Source organism: Lepidochelys olivacea (assembly GCF_965140295.1).
Source record: "Lepidochelys olivacea isolate rLepOli2 genome assembly, chromosome: 3".
Classification (NCBI taxonomy): domain Eukaryota; kingdom Metazoa; phylum Chordata; order Testudines; family Cheloniidae; genus Lepidochelys; species Lepidochelys olivacea.
The window spans coordinates 130,291,051-130,308,175 of NC_140413.1; the positions used below are offsets into that span (position 1 = coordinate 130,291,051).

A 17,125-nucleotide genomic window follows, 5' to 3' on the forward strand; every position below is an offset into this window, starting at 1 on the left:
TTGTGTCAGTGCCCTTCACTTTTGAACACTTTTGAACTTATTAGTACTAACCCTGTTAAATATGTAGGGGGCTGAGGCCCCTGAATATCACCATGTCTCATAAAGAAATTGCATCTAGAGTCACCCAAGCTGGTACATAAAGTAAAATATACCTTCCTGCACTAACTAATCCCCCAGGGGAAATTAATCCTGAGAGAGGGCAGTTAAACTTGCTTCCACTTATCTCTCCTTTCAGCTTTGTCACCTGGCGGGAGCAGCTTTATGTTGTTGTAGTCCATAGGCGCCATGCAGATGGAGGCAGATCAGTCGATATGCTGATTAAGGAGGGTCTTGATTCTATGCCACATTAAAATCAATTTCTATCAATTTCAATGGGCATTGGATCAGGCCCTGAATTCCCAGCTGTTCTAGCTACATATCGTTCTTGAGCCTGTGCCTCTCACCTTGTAGGCAGAAGTGAGCCCTTTGAACCCCAAGTGGAGAGGAGGTTTCTCCCACTTTCTGGAAAAGGAGCTTTATGTTTTATCAATAGGGCACATAAAGATACATTAAAATAATTCTCATCAGCCTCCCTTTAAGGACGTATGGTTTATCACTCCACCAGCAATGATGGTAAGAAATGATGACACTTCTTTTTGTGAGCATTCATTAATTATTACTATTGGTATTAAGATAGCACCTAGAGGCCCCAACAGTTTGAGGCCCCTGCTCTCAGTGTGTTTGGTGCTATACAAACCCACAGTGAGAGAGACAATTCCCATCCTAAAGATCTTAGGGTGGGAAGGGAAACAGAGGCACAGAGAGGTGAAGTGACTGGCCCAAGGTCTTACAGAAGGACAGCTGTGACTAGAACCCAGGTTTTCTAATTGCCAGTTCAGCGTCTGAGCCATGAGACTACACTGCCTCGAGCCAGCCTGTCTCCATACATTCAGTCAGTGGTGAGTCAAATTAATAACAGATTAATTTTGTCATTAGTAGAGTTCCATGTATGTTATTGCTTATGTAGAAGCCATGTTCCTCACACTGACATTTGCAGACTGCTTTTCTGTTGTGATATATTACTCATCTCAGGAAAAACTCCAATGAAATGGATTATATGTGGGAATCAATCTACTTAAAGTTAAGTCAAAGTATTTCATTTAATGATAGGTTTGGAGAGGAGGCTTCATAATTTAGTGTTACAGATCACCACTTGCAATGATACTTTGACTATTTGTGTTCTGGACATGTTCTTATTTGCAGATAGGGCCTGATCCGATCCCATTGAAGTCAATGGGAGTATCTCCATTGTCTTCAGTGGACTTTGTATCAGGCCAGTAATGATCAGCCACATTCTGTTATAAAAGATCGGAATGGAAATGGTTTCTTAGATTTTTCAAAAGTACATTGCAGCTTGTAGGCATGCCAGTTAGTACAAACTATAACTCAGTTAAGATGCCTTGGCATTAAAGGCCAAATTCACCACTGGCACAATGTGGGTTTGATGCCACTGTGCTCAGATATCATAGTGATAGGTATAGTGCAAGTATTTTGAGACAATAATAGATTTGATAGGTAGACATACATTAAAGTCATTGGCGTAGCAATCACGTATGCCATCAATCGATTTAGTCTCATATGCCTAATAGAACTCCCTCTTCTTCTAAGATGGAAGTTTTGCTTTTATTCAGGTTTAATTTGGGAAGCTCACTTTTTATGGCTACACATGAAGGATTTGGCCACAGATGCCCATTCTGGCATGCCTGGTACACCCAAAATTCCCATTGACTCCAAGGAGATTTTTGGGGATGTAAGAAATGACAACCTGAGTCCTTAAAGGTTCCATGTATCAAACAGGAGGATGCTTGAATTGATCCTTCTAAGAGAATTACGCAGTATTTTTTTATATACACTACAAAATGACTGTACAGATATTACTCAGACTTTCCAGAGAAGTTCACTTTTGGGATAAGACAAGCATATGTTGTGTCAACCCCGAAGGTCAATCATTCAGAAAGTTAAGAGGGAATGAAAAATGTAAGGAGGGATTTACATCAGAGAAGTTCTTTTCCATCCTTTCTTGCAACTTTGAGCCCTATTCCTGCTCCCCCTAATTGCCTACTGAAGTATGTCAGATTTTTGATTGGCCATTGATGGCAAAATTGGATCATATTGTTTTGGAGAGTAAAGATATCTTTTTCATTATCATTAATAATATTTATTTTGGAAAAATATTTTAAAAATGAATTTCTTCATTAACAAAACAGTAAAAAAAAACTCAAATAACATTTGCACAATATTCCATAAATACATTTATATACAAAAAAATATAGTCACATAGACCCGAAGTGCCTTTGTACATATTTACCAAAAAAATTAAATTATAAAAAAATGAACGTCACAAAATACTCAAGCTTTACAATTATCATGAAAATATTTTTACAGATTCAAAAAAATAACACACTTTTTTTCACCTAGTAAAAACACATTTTAGTATCAAAAAAGACATGAAAGGCAGTGTTTGTGTCTCTAATTCAAGAAAAGACTGGCTCGTAAGAATCCAAAATATACACTTCACGCAGTGCATGCTTCTTATGTAGTAATTAAGTCCCTTCATTTAAATATATATAGAAAAGCAACTGACCATAGTGCAATGATAAAATTCATAAAGGCAGTGCAACAGTTATTCTTGAACACAGATCCTTGCCTCGTGTCCATCTTGGTTTTTTTGCAGTCACTTTGCTAACTTCAGTAGAGAACCAGCTCAGCCTGAATTTAGTTTCTCAGCAGCAGTCAGTGAAGGAATCTATCTCCCTTTCCTCTTTCAGCAGCATTCATTGGGGCATATCTCCTTTGAAATTGTTTTGAACAACAACTTTGTCATATCACTTCCGTTTTACACCTGTAGAGAGTTGAGAGAAGCCAAGAACAGACAGAAGCAGAATTTAGTAAAACATATAGAGGGTCTCAGTGATTAAGAGATGGACAGAGATCAAGGAGTCCATCGGTGTGCTAGGGCAGAAGAGACTCCACAAATAAGGAATAATGCATAAATTACAATGATACTACAGCTGTGTCCCAATCCTGCCAGCTCTCTGTGTGTGGAACTCCCATTGAAGCGAATCATTTGCAGGATTGGGCTTTATCTCAGAAAAAGCTATCAGTTTTACAACCTCCACATGAAAATAAACCTACAGGGCCAGATCTCACCGAGTGTACATTGGTATAGCTCCATGAAAGGCAGCGGTGCTGTGCTGATCTACACTAGCTCAAGATCTGGCTCAATTATTTTTATTTTCTTTTACAACCATTAGGCACTGTACTAACCTCAGTTGCTATAATGCATTCATCTTTCTCCTCTGATATGACATACACCGACTGGTACTTTGTGTCCTTTGAAGTGGAATACACTGATTCTGGTCGTTTTCTTTCAGAAGTATCACTATTGAAGATAAAACCAACAAAAACAAAAAACAAATCAGATAGCTGATACTAGTACCAACAAGGAAACATATACACCCTTTACAGTAAACTGTTCCCCCAGAGCTATTATCTGAACCGTACCTCTTTAGTGGTACTGCACTTTTCTCCTCTGCCTCTGAATTGTATGTTTCACACTTGGCTTCGCATTTGCTGTGTTCCTCTTTAACAGAGTCCTCATTCTTAAGTTCATGCACCAAATTGTAATCCACTGATGGGTATCTAACTTTGTAGCCATTTTTATCAGAGTTATCACTGTGAAAGTCTACTTTCTTATTTGTGTTTTTAATCTGAGTGGCACCAATGACACTTATTGAAATGTCCTTTTCGCGTTGGCAGTTGGCCAAGTTGTTCATGGTCTCTGTTTCACTCCTGCATGCATCAGGCTGATGGTGCCTCTTTTGCATTTTGAGTCTGACACAGACAACAATAGCAGCGCACCCCAGCAATAGCATCAGGACCAGAATAATCCCAGCACATACTGCAATCCAAGGAAACTGTGCATTCTGACCTTCGGTGTACTTCTCAGTGAAGTCAACAATTACAGGTCCCTGAGACTGTTCAGGGAGCAAAAACTGGCAGTTGAGTCCACCATATCCCCGAGCACACTCACACACATAACGGTTGTTTCTTTCATGGCAAGTAGCCCCATTGTGACAAGGGTTGTGTTCACATTTGCTGACTGGAGCACTACAGTTCTTTCCATTGTATCCTGGGGGGCAGGTGCAAGAAAAGTCATTAATTCCATCTTGGCAGGTTCCACCATTCAAACAAGGAAAGGAGGCACAGTCATCCACATTATCATCACAGTGTCTTCCAGTAAAACCAGCCTGGCATTGGCATATGTAGGAATTTCCAAGATCAACACACTGGGCTCCTGCAATATTAAATATGACAAATAATAGGTAAGTGTTTTTATAATATCAAGTAACAACTCTTCAGCTTCACAGTGTACTTAAAATGATGAAAATCAAGGCCAAGACTTTCAAAAACGGGATGCCTAGAGACAAATATGGAATTAGAATCCCATTTCTGAAAATCCTAGCTCACTCTTAAAGTTTTTATCTCTGTTACCAGTAGCAAAACTTTCATTAATTTTCTAAACCTTATTTACTTTTCACCACTTATTCTGTTTACTTTTTTGTGTTTTACTCAGCTTCATTGGTGAAACTAGACTGAATCAATTTCACACCTTGGTTTTTATGCATTGGCACAATGTTGTGGAGTTTGGATTGCAACCAGCGTGGAGGAATGTTTTTAAAAAACACTTTTTTTAAATGAAGACAGCTTTACTACTGCTAAATAATAAAAAATATTTAGCATTTTAATGGCATATTTCATCCATAGAGCTCAAAGCAATTTTACAAAGGCATTTTTAAAGGATTGCTATCCCCATTTTACAAATGTGGAACAAGGAGGCCAAATGCCAGACCCAAGGTCACATTGAAAGACAATACTATTGATATTGTGGAGCCATATCATGCCATCACCTTTGAAGCAGAACTCCTCAGTTTAGTCAATGGGGGAGTTCTAGATAAAAACTAATGACACAACTCGGCAGGGAGTTCTGATTAAAAATAATGGATTGACCTGGCCTATGCTTTGTAATTTTATTTTATACAAACCCTCAACTACATGACAGCATCCCTTCAAGAGACAAAGGTATATAGTTTGCCTTACCGTTAGCACAAGGACTGGAGCTGCAATAATCAATTTTCTTTTCACAGTTAAACCCAGAGTAACCCAATGGGCAACGACAGCTGTATCCACCATCAGGGTTGTCTGTGCATCGCCCTCCATTGAAGCATGGGCCATCAGCGCAAGTCATAGCACTCAGCTCACAGTTTTTACCATAGAAGCCAGGTGGACAGGTACAGGAATAGCTGTTTTCAAGATCCTGTCGAAAAGAAAAGATTTAGTCAACTTAAATTATTTAAAAATCAAAATAACTGTAAAACTGTCTTTAGTTGATCAGATTTTTAAAATGTCATTAACTCCTTTAACTTACGGTGCAGCTTCCACCATTCTTGCAGGGGTTGGCATCACATTCATTGATTTCAATCTCACAGTTGGAACCAGTGTACCCAGGACGGCAAGAACAAGTGTAGCTGCCCTGGCCAGTATTGGTGCAAGTGGCACCATTCTTGCAAGGCTTATGATGGGTACAGTAATTAAGATCTGAAAAAGATTTAAAAGGAGAGACAGATCCATAAAGATATGTGCTAGTTTCCAATTGTTGCATGGCTTGAATGGGGGGTACTCTAGAAAATGGTGTTATTTTCTAAAAGACAATCATAAGCAATGATAGACAACTTACCTTGGTTACAGAAAAGGCCACCCCAGCCTTCCTGACAGTTACATTGCCACGGTTGTTGACAGGTACCATGAAGGCAGCCTGGGTATCGGATGCACTCATCACAATAACGCCCTTGCCACCCAACCCTACATCTGAAAAACAAACAAAGGATTGTAAGATTTGTACTTCCAACAATTAGAAATCCTATCTCAAACTCTGCAAACACACTGAAGCAAAAACCAGGAATCAAGTTTCCTAAAAAGCCTTCCGTGATCCTTCATGTGGGAAAGTCACTGAGTCTAACTGAAGCATCAGCTTTCATCAGTCCCAGCTACCTCTTTCATTGCCTTAAACAGAGCTATTGTTCTAGGTACTTATTTTGTTTACTATCATAACAAATCGCTAACCTTCCATATACTACTGGAAACTCATTAAGTTAATATTAATGACACTGATGTTTGACTTCTAGATTAATACTTTTGATCTGGTATTATCTGGATTTCTCAGGTTACCATCTCCTATGAGGAAAAACACTTAAACTAACCCTCAAATGACAAATGTTTTATCTAAGTCTAGAGCATCAATTTGACATTTCGGACCAAAAAGAAAAAAGAAAAAAAATAGGAAAAACCTCTGAAAACTTACTTGCATTCTCCAGGTTTGTCACAAAACCCATGTTGTTCATCACATCCAGGCAAGCAAATTGCTGCAGACAAATAAAAGATATAGATACATAAGCTCCTGGGTCAAATACATCCCTTCTGAAAATACAGTTTTGAAGTGTCTTCTGGGTTGGGACAAACCCTCTTTCACTAGTTCAGTCAGTTAATAGCAGCTGAGTTAATCTCTGAAGGCTGGTGGAGTATTGATCTTGCTTAGTAACTGGGTATTTTACTTATCACTAGGGATGAGCATTCTTCTTAATACAGTTGCACACAGACAAAAGAGGACTCACAATTGCTCCCTTCCCTACAGCCCCTCACCCCCCTTTCCTTCCCAGTGAGGGTCAGAAGTCCTTTTTTCCAATTCTATGCACACAGCTCCACCTCTTAATATCCCCAGAAAGTGTGTGTGTAGATAAGAGTGGACAGCTGGTGTGCAGGGTGCCAGTGCAGGACAGCTGCTCTATTGTCTATTCTCTCCCAGCAGCTGCCCCACTGCAACAATACCCCCAACCCCTTGCAGCCAATTGGGGCTAAGACATGCTTCCCCAGCAGCCTATCCCTGCCCAGATCTAATCTATGGCACGCGCGTGATTTCTCTGCAAAAACTTTTTTTCTTATTCAAATAAATAAGTCTAAAGTTCTTCCTCCCCCTGCAAAAAAAGGGGGCGGGTGGGCACAAACATAGTAAAGAGGTAAGCGGGCCAGAAGGAGGGAGGGTGGGGAAAAAAGAGACTTCTGCTCATTATTTCGCCTGGTTATGGAACTCATTAAGCAGGCACTGCAAAGTTTTAATTCAACAAAGCTAGCTGGAGACAATGACATGCGAAAGAAAGAAAGAAAGAAAGAAAGAAAGAAAGAAAGAAAGAAAGAAAGAAAGAAAGAAAGAAAGAAAGAAAGAAAGAAAGAAAGAAAGTGCTGATAATCAGATTGTCTCACAACTGGAATGAAAGGAGATGAGAAAGGGTATAAGGGAAGCAATCTGGAGCCTGGAAACCTCGCTTGCTAACCAGAAAACATTCTTTTGCATAAGCACACACAGCCTACTGCCTAATAAACATATTATTTCATATATTTTAGCTGATTTTTCATAAGACTCGAAGTACACTGTACTGCAAGCACACACAATGATTCAGAAAAGAGGGGAAATATTCTGCTTGGTTACTGAAGAAGCAGCAATATACAAATATCAAAAGGTGCTGACATCCCTAAACAGTTCATCAAAGAAATGTTTCCTCTCCCTCCACCCCCTAACATGTCTGCAATAGAAACCTTTAATCCAGGGGCACTACAACCATTTAAAGCCTTCACAGGGGAAATTCAAGCCCCCAGTTTACTATGCAAACTTGTGTCACATAGGGCTGTAATCACCTTACTAGTCCCTAACAATAAGAATAAACTGGGGCTGTTTAATATCAGTCCGTTTGAATTCACAATTTAGCTCATTTGTTTTTACAAGGCAAACAGATAGGCTGCCTTGCACACTACAACATTCAAATTGTTTTCTTCCTGTTACTCATCTTGATTTGTGAGGTTTGGAGGGGGATATTCAGATGGTGAGTTATCTGCCAATATATTATTATAGACATACACACAAATTAGAATATTAGTATATACTAGAGTGTATAGTACAGTGAGGGGTGCACTAAATTAATCTTCAATTTATCTGATTTCTTTGACCACCTCAGCTGCAATCTGCTCCGTCTCTGCCAGGACTATGTCTAACATTCCAAACCTGCCAGCAGGGTCAAGCTCAGCCCTCATTTAAAGCTTTCATGTAATACAAAACAAAACCACAGCCTGCCTCCATAATGTTTCCTAGTTTCCCACTAATGTGTTTTTTTCTCCTCACAGATTACACTGATCTGGGGTACAGGGAGGGCAATGTTCAGACCTCAACCTGTGTCAGATTTAGGATCCAGTATCTCATGATCTTCCAGGATTAGAAATATGTTCTTTATATCACTAAAGAGTATCTTGGACTCCTCCTTTCCAATGGGTGACACCACTTGTTTCAAGCCCTGTTAGGTTACAAGATTGCAAGATGTCAAACCGTACAATCTTGATTTTATGATTGATGGATAAGCTATTCCAGCATTGTAGAAGTTCTATTAGTTATAATTCCTCTTTCTAAGGCCTGTACCTCTTGACTCATGGTGTGAAGATACCCTGACTTCCTGGTAGAAGGATACCATAAATAGCCCCCATATGTTTTCTTTTAAACTTCCTAAAACATTTCTAGAATAATTTTCTATATAATTTTTGGTGTAAACAAAATATGTGATGGTATAATATGGCATCAAGATGTCATTGGTGTAAGATTTCAGGTAACTCACTTATGGTTTTGGTACTTCTGAGTAATGAGGTCATCCCATGGTTCATGCCAATAAAACCTTTACACAGCAGCACCATACCATCGTATATTTCTTCTACGTTGGTTTTTATTCTCATCTGGGACCTGAATCAATGCACAGTGAAATCAATGGAATGTCTTCCATTGACTTCAGTGGCCATCATAATGCATGTGACTGTAGCCAGGAGAGATTCAATAGTCTTTCTTTGTGGACACTCACGTTCGGTGCAGTACTGGCCCTTCCAGCCTGGGTTGCAGACCTTCTCTCCACGCTCTCCGCAAGTGAAGTGGCCAAAGGCATCATCCCTGGGCCGGCAGAAGACAGAGCATCCCTCTCCATAGTAGTGTTCATCACACACAAAGCGGTAGGAGTACTTGAGGTCAGTGCGGCCACTGCTGTGCAGGTCCTGGGACCACTCCTCCCCCACTGTCAAATGCCTCTGTGTGGCCAGCCGACTGATAAGGCGCTCTGGGTTCTCTGAAAGGAGAAGGAAGGAAGAAATGCAATTAACTAACTGTGAGTCATGAGGGTGCAATGGGAATAAATCCAATAGATTACCTAGAGGAGTTCACAGGAGGGGAGAATTGTAAGTGCAGAAATGTTAGAGCCATGGGCTGACAGGGCTCTCTTTCTTATAACACTTATGAAGAACAGTAGAGTGAGAAAGGGCAGGGAGTGGCTACATTAACTGAGAAATTGTTTCAGAGTAGCAGCCGTGTTAGTCTGTATTCGCAAAAAGAAAGGGAGTACTTTTTAGTCTCTAAGGTGCCACAAGTACTCCTTTTCTTTTTATTAATTGAGAGAGTAAGGAAAGTAAGCCTGAGAAGTAGCAGGTTTGGATTTAATCCTGGGAAAGGATTTGCACCAGGGTATTTACCTGGGTTGAGGTCATCGGGAGAATCTGTATGAAGAGCTTCAATGATGAGAGAGAAAGTGCCCTGGAAAATTAAAATAAAAAAAATGCACACAAAATGAGAATGAAAATCTAAAGTCAGCAAAAAATGTGATCACAGGCAGCAAAGCAGCACCAGGAATATATGTGCCCAGTCAGTGCAACCCTCTAACCCCTCACTTCAGCCTGTTTTCACTTTTCTCAAGGGATTGGAAGAGTTTTTGAAGAGTTGTTTCCTGGCCTGTTTTTTCAGCCTGTTAGTACAGGATATGGTGTAAAAAAGGGGAGAGTCAGGGTAGGATGTGAGGGCAGTTGCCATTAATCTTCACACTTAATTTCCCCAGTTTCACACATTGGGAGGGTGGCTGGAAGGTCCTTTGGGAATTTCACGCAGGGCTGACGGTTTCTACAGCCCGCTCCGGGGCACAGAAGCGGGCAATCGGGCGGGGAGGGGAGGGGGGAGAATCAGGACTTCCCCCACACTGCGGGGACCATAGGTATGTTGGCAAGAGACGGGAGCGGGGGAACCGCACAAAATCAAACACACTCAACCGCTCCCACCGCCCTCCGTGCCTCTGCCCGGCTCACCGGATCCACAGCGAGACACGAGCCCGCTGCAGCACGAGCCTCCCTCCGACCCGCCGTCCAGAGGCAGGCAGTACCTGCTGCCCCCGCCCCAGCCCGCTGCCTGCGCTCCGGGCACCCCACCCCTGAGCCGCCCCCCCCCCCCCGCCCCCTGTGCTGCTGTGGCGCACCCAGGCCAGCCCGTCCTATGGCCACAGACCCTTCGCCGCGCCGCACCCCCCCCCCTCCCCCCAGCCACGCGCGCGCTCCCCCGCGCTCCCCGGGTCCCTGGCGCGTGGCGGGGCCGGCGCGGGAGCCGCCCGCGGTGGAACTTACTGGCCAGGTGAAGCCGAAGGGGAAGCGGATGGGGTTGCTGAAGGCGGGCTCGGCGCCGCCGGCGCTGTCGGGCACGCTGAAGGAGTTGGCTCCCAGCACCGGGGTGATGGCGCTGCCGTAGGTGCAGGGCGGCTCGGGGGACACGCTGGCCTGATAGTGCTTGAGGCACACGCGGAAGAAGGTCTTGCAGTCGCACGGCTGCAGCCCGGCGCCGGGGCCGCCGCTCCCCCCGCCGCAGCAGTTGCGGTTCCCCAGCAGCCCCTTCTTATTGACAAACTCCTGCAGCTTCAGCTCGAAGACCCCGGAGCACCGCACCTGCGGGGGACAAGGAGCCATTCAAAAGGCGCCCGCCAACCCGGGGGGGGGGGGGGCAAAGCGGGTGCAGCAGCTGCCCTGCTGGGCCAAGCCCGGAGACCCCACACGCTCCGGCTCAGCTCCCCTAGGAGCCACGCGCCCAGAGCCAGGGCCAGCTGCCCCCGGGGCTGGAGGACAAGCCTCCGCCAGAGAGGAGGCTCAACAGTTTGCCAGTCTTTGCAGCATCTCTCCCAGCGTTTCCCTTTGCAACAGACACCCCCCCCCCCCCCAGGTTAGCTTGGCAGTTGTTATTAGCAGTTGCACTGAACAGCGCCTGGAATACAGACCCCAGATCCACTTACCTGGCAATGGCAAAGCAGCACAGAGAGGATGGCAAGGGCCAGCATGGACTGACCTCCCATTTTGAAGAGTAGGGTTTCTTTTCTTCTTGCCACTTTTTTCCTTTCTTTCTTTCACAGGCAAAAAAAAAAGTGTCTCTCAAGAAGCCTGGGCAGGAGAAGCCTCTTCTAGTGGAGTTAGTGTTAAAGTTTACCTCTTTCAAGAGTCTCTCTCTCTCTCTTTTCTGGTGCTGCTTTTAGGGACGCCCTTCGGGGGACTGACAGCTCTTCTGGGTGGCAAAAAAGGGGACAGACTGTTTTTCAGACTGATATTCTAAACAACTTTTTTCTCCCTGTCTCTTCCAATCCACGATTTTTCTCCTTTCGCCTAAAGCTTCTTCCCCCAGCAGCCAAAACGGAAAAAAAAAAGCCACTTAATTCCCAACAGAGGCAGAGAAAAGGCTTCCCGTGGAAGATTAAAAATCAGCGATCTGGAAATCCCTGTAGACTAGGAGGAGGAAGCGATAATTCCCGTTACCTTCGAATGAGCAGAGCGAGAGAGGGGGTTTGTGTGTTATCTGCGTGTGTGGAGCTGGCCCTTCGCAGATCAGGGGCTGGGAAGTGTCAAACAGCAGCAGCAATTTGCAGATCACGTTGGACTCTTATCCCCTTCTCGCAAGATGCAAAGATCGGTCTCGTTATTTCTCGTGGTCTTTTTTTTTAAGGAATCCAAGCCAATAATAATAATAATAATAGTAATAAACAGATAATGTCTTAGTGGAAGCGAACTGAGCGCGCCCGTGTGTGCTCCTGGGTCTCTCCTTGCGCGTGTATGATCTTTGCTGTGCCTCTCTCCGATTGTAAAGCACTATGGATCTGCCTCTCATCAGGCGCCTGCCTCCCTTATATCCCGCCGGCCGCCTGCATGGCTAATGAGATGCAAATGAGCAGCCCCCCAATCTGGCTAGAGCTGTCACAAAGGAGCCACTTTTCCAAACCCTCCTCTCAATGGATCGCCAAATGGTCAGTGAGCTGTAAAATGTGCAATCCTCCTCCTCCTCCTCTACCCCTTTCCCCTCCTGCTCTCACCAAACGCGCTCATTTACATTCCTGCAAATTTGGTAACCGCAAGAATCCCCCTTCTGCTCTGGGGAGATGGTAACACCCTCTCGCAACATGCACGGAAAGAGAGAGAGCAACACACCCCAGCAAGAAAACGAGCTCCACGCACTGAGATCTATAATTACCTCTTGAAATGTGTAAAGCACCACTCTGCCCCCAAAAAGTAAGTTGTTGGTGATAATGTACATTTCCAGGGATATCCTTTTGCTTAAAGGGGGAAGAGGGGGCAGCTTGACACACACGAGAAATCTGATCCCTTTAAATTCACACCATCTTCCCCATGGATCATTTATTTTAAAAAAAAAAAAAAAAAAGCTCACGAATATATTTGTGGGACCAGAGAAGGGCTTTGGTGTTTTCCTTCCGGTTTCTTAAAACCAGGCTACATTCGGGGAATATGTTAAAGGTGCTAAAATAATCTTACCGGAGCAGGGGGAGAGAATCTGGCGTTTCAGAGTTGGCAAACTGCAAGGGGCAGGATGCTTACGGACTGATCATTATTCTGGATACACGACAGAGATTTCGTAGCGAAGAAAAACTGGAAGAGCCATGCGTTAAGTTTCAGGGGGTGGGGAGACATTTGGGCTTTTTAAAAAAATATGTATCTCCTCGCTGAGAACGGTTTGCGAACTGCTGAAGGAAGCAGTTAGCAAAGCCCATTTGAGTCCCATATCCTTATATTATTATGATCAGCCTCCTCATCAGCCTCTCTCCCTTTTTTCCCCCCTCCTTCAGCTTAGTAAAAAGTGAGTTTGGTGTGTGTCGTTCGCGTGGCTGTCATTAAGGCCGTTTGTTATTGTGTGAGGGCTGAATCAGTTGGCTCTTTGTGCTCTCAGCTGTATGGTAATGTAGACAGCACCTGCTCGCTGCACAATGCAAGGGAGAGAAAGAGCTCCCCTCGGCGCACGCTACTGCCTCTACAACAATGTCCGCACATTTTTAAAAAAGAAATCCCGTCCAGCACCGCCCCCCCATTCAAAAAAACAACAACTTTACACCAACAGCCAACTCCTTGTTTTTTTACACATCCATCGGACACTAGAACTTTTGTTTCGATTTTAAAAACACGGCCAGGAGTTTACTGGGAGTAGAAGGGCCTCTCACTGCGAAATTTCTTAATTATGGCTGAAAGTGGAAGATAAAAAGTTTGCAGGCGACTTTGGGATATAACTTGGAGATGGGTTTTCACTTTGTTTTGGGCCCTTTTCAAGCACCTAGATAGGCGCAGGCGGATTTATTAGGATGCAAGGTGTAACTGTCTGTGTAAATGTCATTTTAATTGTAACACGGCATTTCAGCGCAGATTAAGCTTGTGTGCAAAAGAGAGGATTTGGCTACAATAACCTCACTGTAGGTATGCCGTGCTAAAAGCCTTATTATGGCTACTTTATTGGGTTGAAACGTGCATTTGCATGGCAAAATGTGACTTCCATTGAAGCAGATGTCTTGATCACAAATTATCTTACAATGCACTGGAAAAAAATTCTCAAACACTTCTTAAAGCAAAATCACTGGTTAATACCAATTAAAAGAAAATCACTAATGAGTCCATTCAGCCTCGCACATCCTGGCTATGACACGACTGTAACTGTATCCTTCCCAGTGCAGCATAGCCTTTTTTCCTCTGCTGGCACCAAAACTTTCCAAGTATCTGTGTCATTTAAACAAGTATCAAAATATTCGCACCCTTTCACCTTTTAAAGCTCCTTTGTTTAAATATAACTTTGGTCAAACGTATCATTTTTACCCAAATATTCCTTTCCCCCCCCCTCCGGATTATAAAATCTTATGTCCACAGGAATGTTTGCTTTTAAACTACAGGTACTTCTGGGATAATCAGTTTTAAAGGTAGGGTCTCATCCTGCAGTCTCCCATTAACATCCGTGGAAATTTTGCCTGAGTAAAGACGGCCGGATCGGGCCCATTAAGCATGTTCATGCCTAAAGACTAAAAATCCACCTACACTTTCACCTCCTTTAAGTAAGGAACATGTGGCTATCTTAACAGAGGATATCGGAGAGCAGCGCTAGATTTAACTTGTAAATTACTCTTGCCACCTAGCGTCAACATATTTTTTAATGACTTGCCACTGCTTCTGAAACTTTACTGCAGCCTCTTTTCCCTCGGAAAGCAAATCTGGTTTATACAGGTTTTCTGGGCACGTGGGAGGGGAAAATATGTTTAAAGTTGGGGTCGTCTATAGACTGAGGTTAGAAGTGATATATCACCACAAATCTTTTAATCTGGGAGAGATAGAAAGTTCTTTCATTTGCATCGCTGTTTAAAAAACTGTAAATAAAAAGTTACACGCGCAAGGGCTTAAACCTACAAAAAAAAAAAACTTGCCCCAAATCTTTAACATCACCCTTCAGTATCAAGTATTTGTTAAATTGACGTGGCACAGATTTCTCGATTACTGCTGCAAAGCGTAACTGAAAGGCGTCGTAAAATCCATCAGAATCCTGACCAATGCACTTATTCTTTTCCAACTTAATTTATGCCACGCGATTCTGTGTTGGGGAAATCAAGCAGAAAGCTCCTTTTTTGCTTTTTTCCCCCCTCTCCCTCTCTCTTTCAGATGCTGGGCTAACGGGGAGACTGTTTAACTTAAGTGTTTCTATAGGAGGCTGTTGTAGTTTAACTCCTGCCCACCAGTAGCTGGGACGAACAAAGGAGGGACTCGAGGTCTAGCTATTCATCCTTTCTCTGCACTTTAATTTTCATTGATTTTAAAGACAAGGGGAGCCCTTAGGGATTCGAGCTGAAGGGGGATGACACGCCTTTAGACGCGATCAACCCCCTAGCCAGCCATCTGCTCCTAACCAAATGGCGTTTTTTCACTCCTAACTGCATGTCTCTATACTCCTCTCACACTTACATACCCGAACCAGAGCCCCCCAAATGCAGAGGCAGCTTACGTTGAAGTATGTTAAGCAGACTATCGGTGGCATGGCCACAGCAGCCAAAGTCCTGAGGTTGGAGGGAGGTAATAAATCCTCACCTTTCTCGTTAAGAAAATGCTGAAACCCGCTTTTAAATACTTTTTGATAACTCAGCAAATATACAGTACAAAGTCAGGCTCATTAAGGAGCGGAAGACAGCCCAGACACTGGCAATGGGGATGGAAGGAAAAATTTCCCTGAGAACAGGATTTTGGTAATTCAAGAGAATCACGTGTAGGCACCTTGCTTTTTCGAATGACTTGTTAGAAATCGAATTCAATAAGGGAGAGAACAGAATGCATTTACGCGGTCTAAACATGTAGGACTAAAAGGTTGAGCCTTATCGTTAAACAATTCTCTAGAGCGGAGATCTTGCACTGTCTCAGGCGGTCTGAATACTGTATATTTTAATTTATAGCATCCTGTAATGCCAGGCTCCCTCTTCCCTTGCAAGAATTACAGCCCAACCACAGAACAAAAAAGCTGAAAACTTCCAATCAGTCAAATCATCTTTTATTTATAACCACGCCAGATTATAGATATAGTCATTACATGATGTCTATTCATTAGGGTTAGTAACACGCATTAGTTTCTACAGGATACTGCTTATTCACCCTCTACTGGCTTGTATTTTTCTATAAATGTATAAAGCATAGCCATCTGGTGCATGTCGACAGATGCATGCATACGTGTATGTGTGTAGTTATGTGACGCTGATTGGGTATAATATTTTAATTGGGTATATATTATTTACCTAAGTGTGTGTCACTGATATCCGCTGCCATGCTAATACACAGAAATATTTAACATGCAAGTATATTTATAATGCATCTGAAGGTCTAGAATGGTTAGGTGCGGTGAAGCAGATGATCGTATTCATACTTTATGGCAACGGGGGTAAGGGTAAGTGAATGTGATTGGAAATAGTCCCACATAAACCACTGGCCTCAAAGTAGTTCGATGGTGCCTTTTCTGACACGGTAATCAGGACGTGATGAGTATTATATCTATCCTTCTGCTGTACACTTTTCTGATCTGGAAAACTTAAACTCAGCCGCCTCCTCACTAGGAAGTGGCAGACCAAGCGCTGGTGTGGGAAAAGATTGTTTTCCCCCTGAGTGTTACGCAATGTAAGCTTTTCCTGTAACCCAGTCCTGTATAAAAAATAGGGCTGGTGGTGAGAGGGGAGGCGAAGGAGGGAATGTATTACAATAAAGCAATTATGGGGGTAATATGATTGCTCTGTATTTTCTGATGGATATTCGCATGTTTTTATGTGTGAGGGGGATTAAGAAGTTTAGCATGAAGGTTTGTAGAAAGTTGCAAAGGCATGTGCTGATTAGAATAAGAAAGGGCAGTCGCGTGGCTCAGCTGGCACACAGAGAAGCCAGATGATAGATAAGCAGCTCGGTGGCTTCTCCCCCTCCTCCCCCATCCCCCTTTTTCAAATCGCAAATCATCTGCTCTAGCCCTACCCTAGCCCCTCATTTTCATAACAAAGGTTGTGTGTTTACCTGTGATCCTAGAACCGACGGGGCATTCCTTTGTCTCCAGATCAGATTACTGCAGCCAGCTGCTCTTCAGCCCTTTCCTGTGAAAATCTGAAAGTGGCCCCTACATATGTTTTACTGACTGAACATGGGGGAAAACCTTTTCCCTTTGCTCTGGCTGTTTGTTTGGTTGTTGGCTTGCGTCCGACTCTATTTTGGCTGTGGGAAACTGTGATGAGGAAAGTTGGTGACTATTCTTTGTGTGTGTGTGTGTGTGTGTGTGTGTGTGTGTGTGTGTGTGTGCGTGCTGTTGCTGTTATTTCAAAATGGCAAGGATTATTGGTTGAATATTCTTGCAAGGGTTGAGGTCAGTCGC

The 17,125-nt window shown here is 43.3% G+C and overlaps 1 protein-coding gene across 1 annotated transcript; it reads right to left on the reverse strand.

Moving 5' to 3' along the window:
• Positions 1-2,449: 2,449 nt before the first annotated feature.
• DLL1 (delta like canonical Notch ligand 1) lies at positions 2,450-12,138 on the reverse strand. The gene is made up of 11 exons (XM_084624634.1): positions 11,220-12,138; positions 10,564-10,878; positions 9,649-9,709; positions 8,991-9,248; positions 6,401-6,461; positions 5,777-5,907; positions 5,468-5,637; positions 5,140-5,356; positions 3,544-4,336; positions 3,307-3,421; positions 2,450-2,881 (listed from the first exon to the last, which is right to left on the reverse strand). The coding sequence occupies exons 1-11, from the start codon at positions 11,277-11,279 to the stop codon at positions 2,876-2,878; spliced, it is 2,187 nt and encodes a 728-aa protein (XP_084480760.1). The 5' UTR covers positions 11,280-12,138; the 3' UTR covers positions 2,450-2,875.
• Positions 12,139-17,125: the final 4,987 nt, after the last annotated feature.

Bases quoted from the DNA above. Each gene is read 5' to 3' on its own strand.
- DLL1 (XM_084624634.1), bottom strand. From the start codon at position 11,279: ATGGGAGGTCAGTCCATGCTGGCCCTTGCCATCCTCTCTGTGCTGCTT. The intron at 5,357-5,467 runs GTAAGTTAAAGG...TCTTTTCGACAG, and splicing joins AGAATGGTGGAAGCTGCACC to GATCTTGAAAACAGCTATTC. The intron at 3,422-3,543 runs GTACGGTTCAGA...TATCTTCAATAG, and splicing joins AGTGCAGTACCACTAAAGAG to TGATACTTCTGAAAGAAAAC.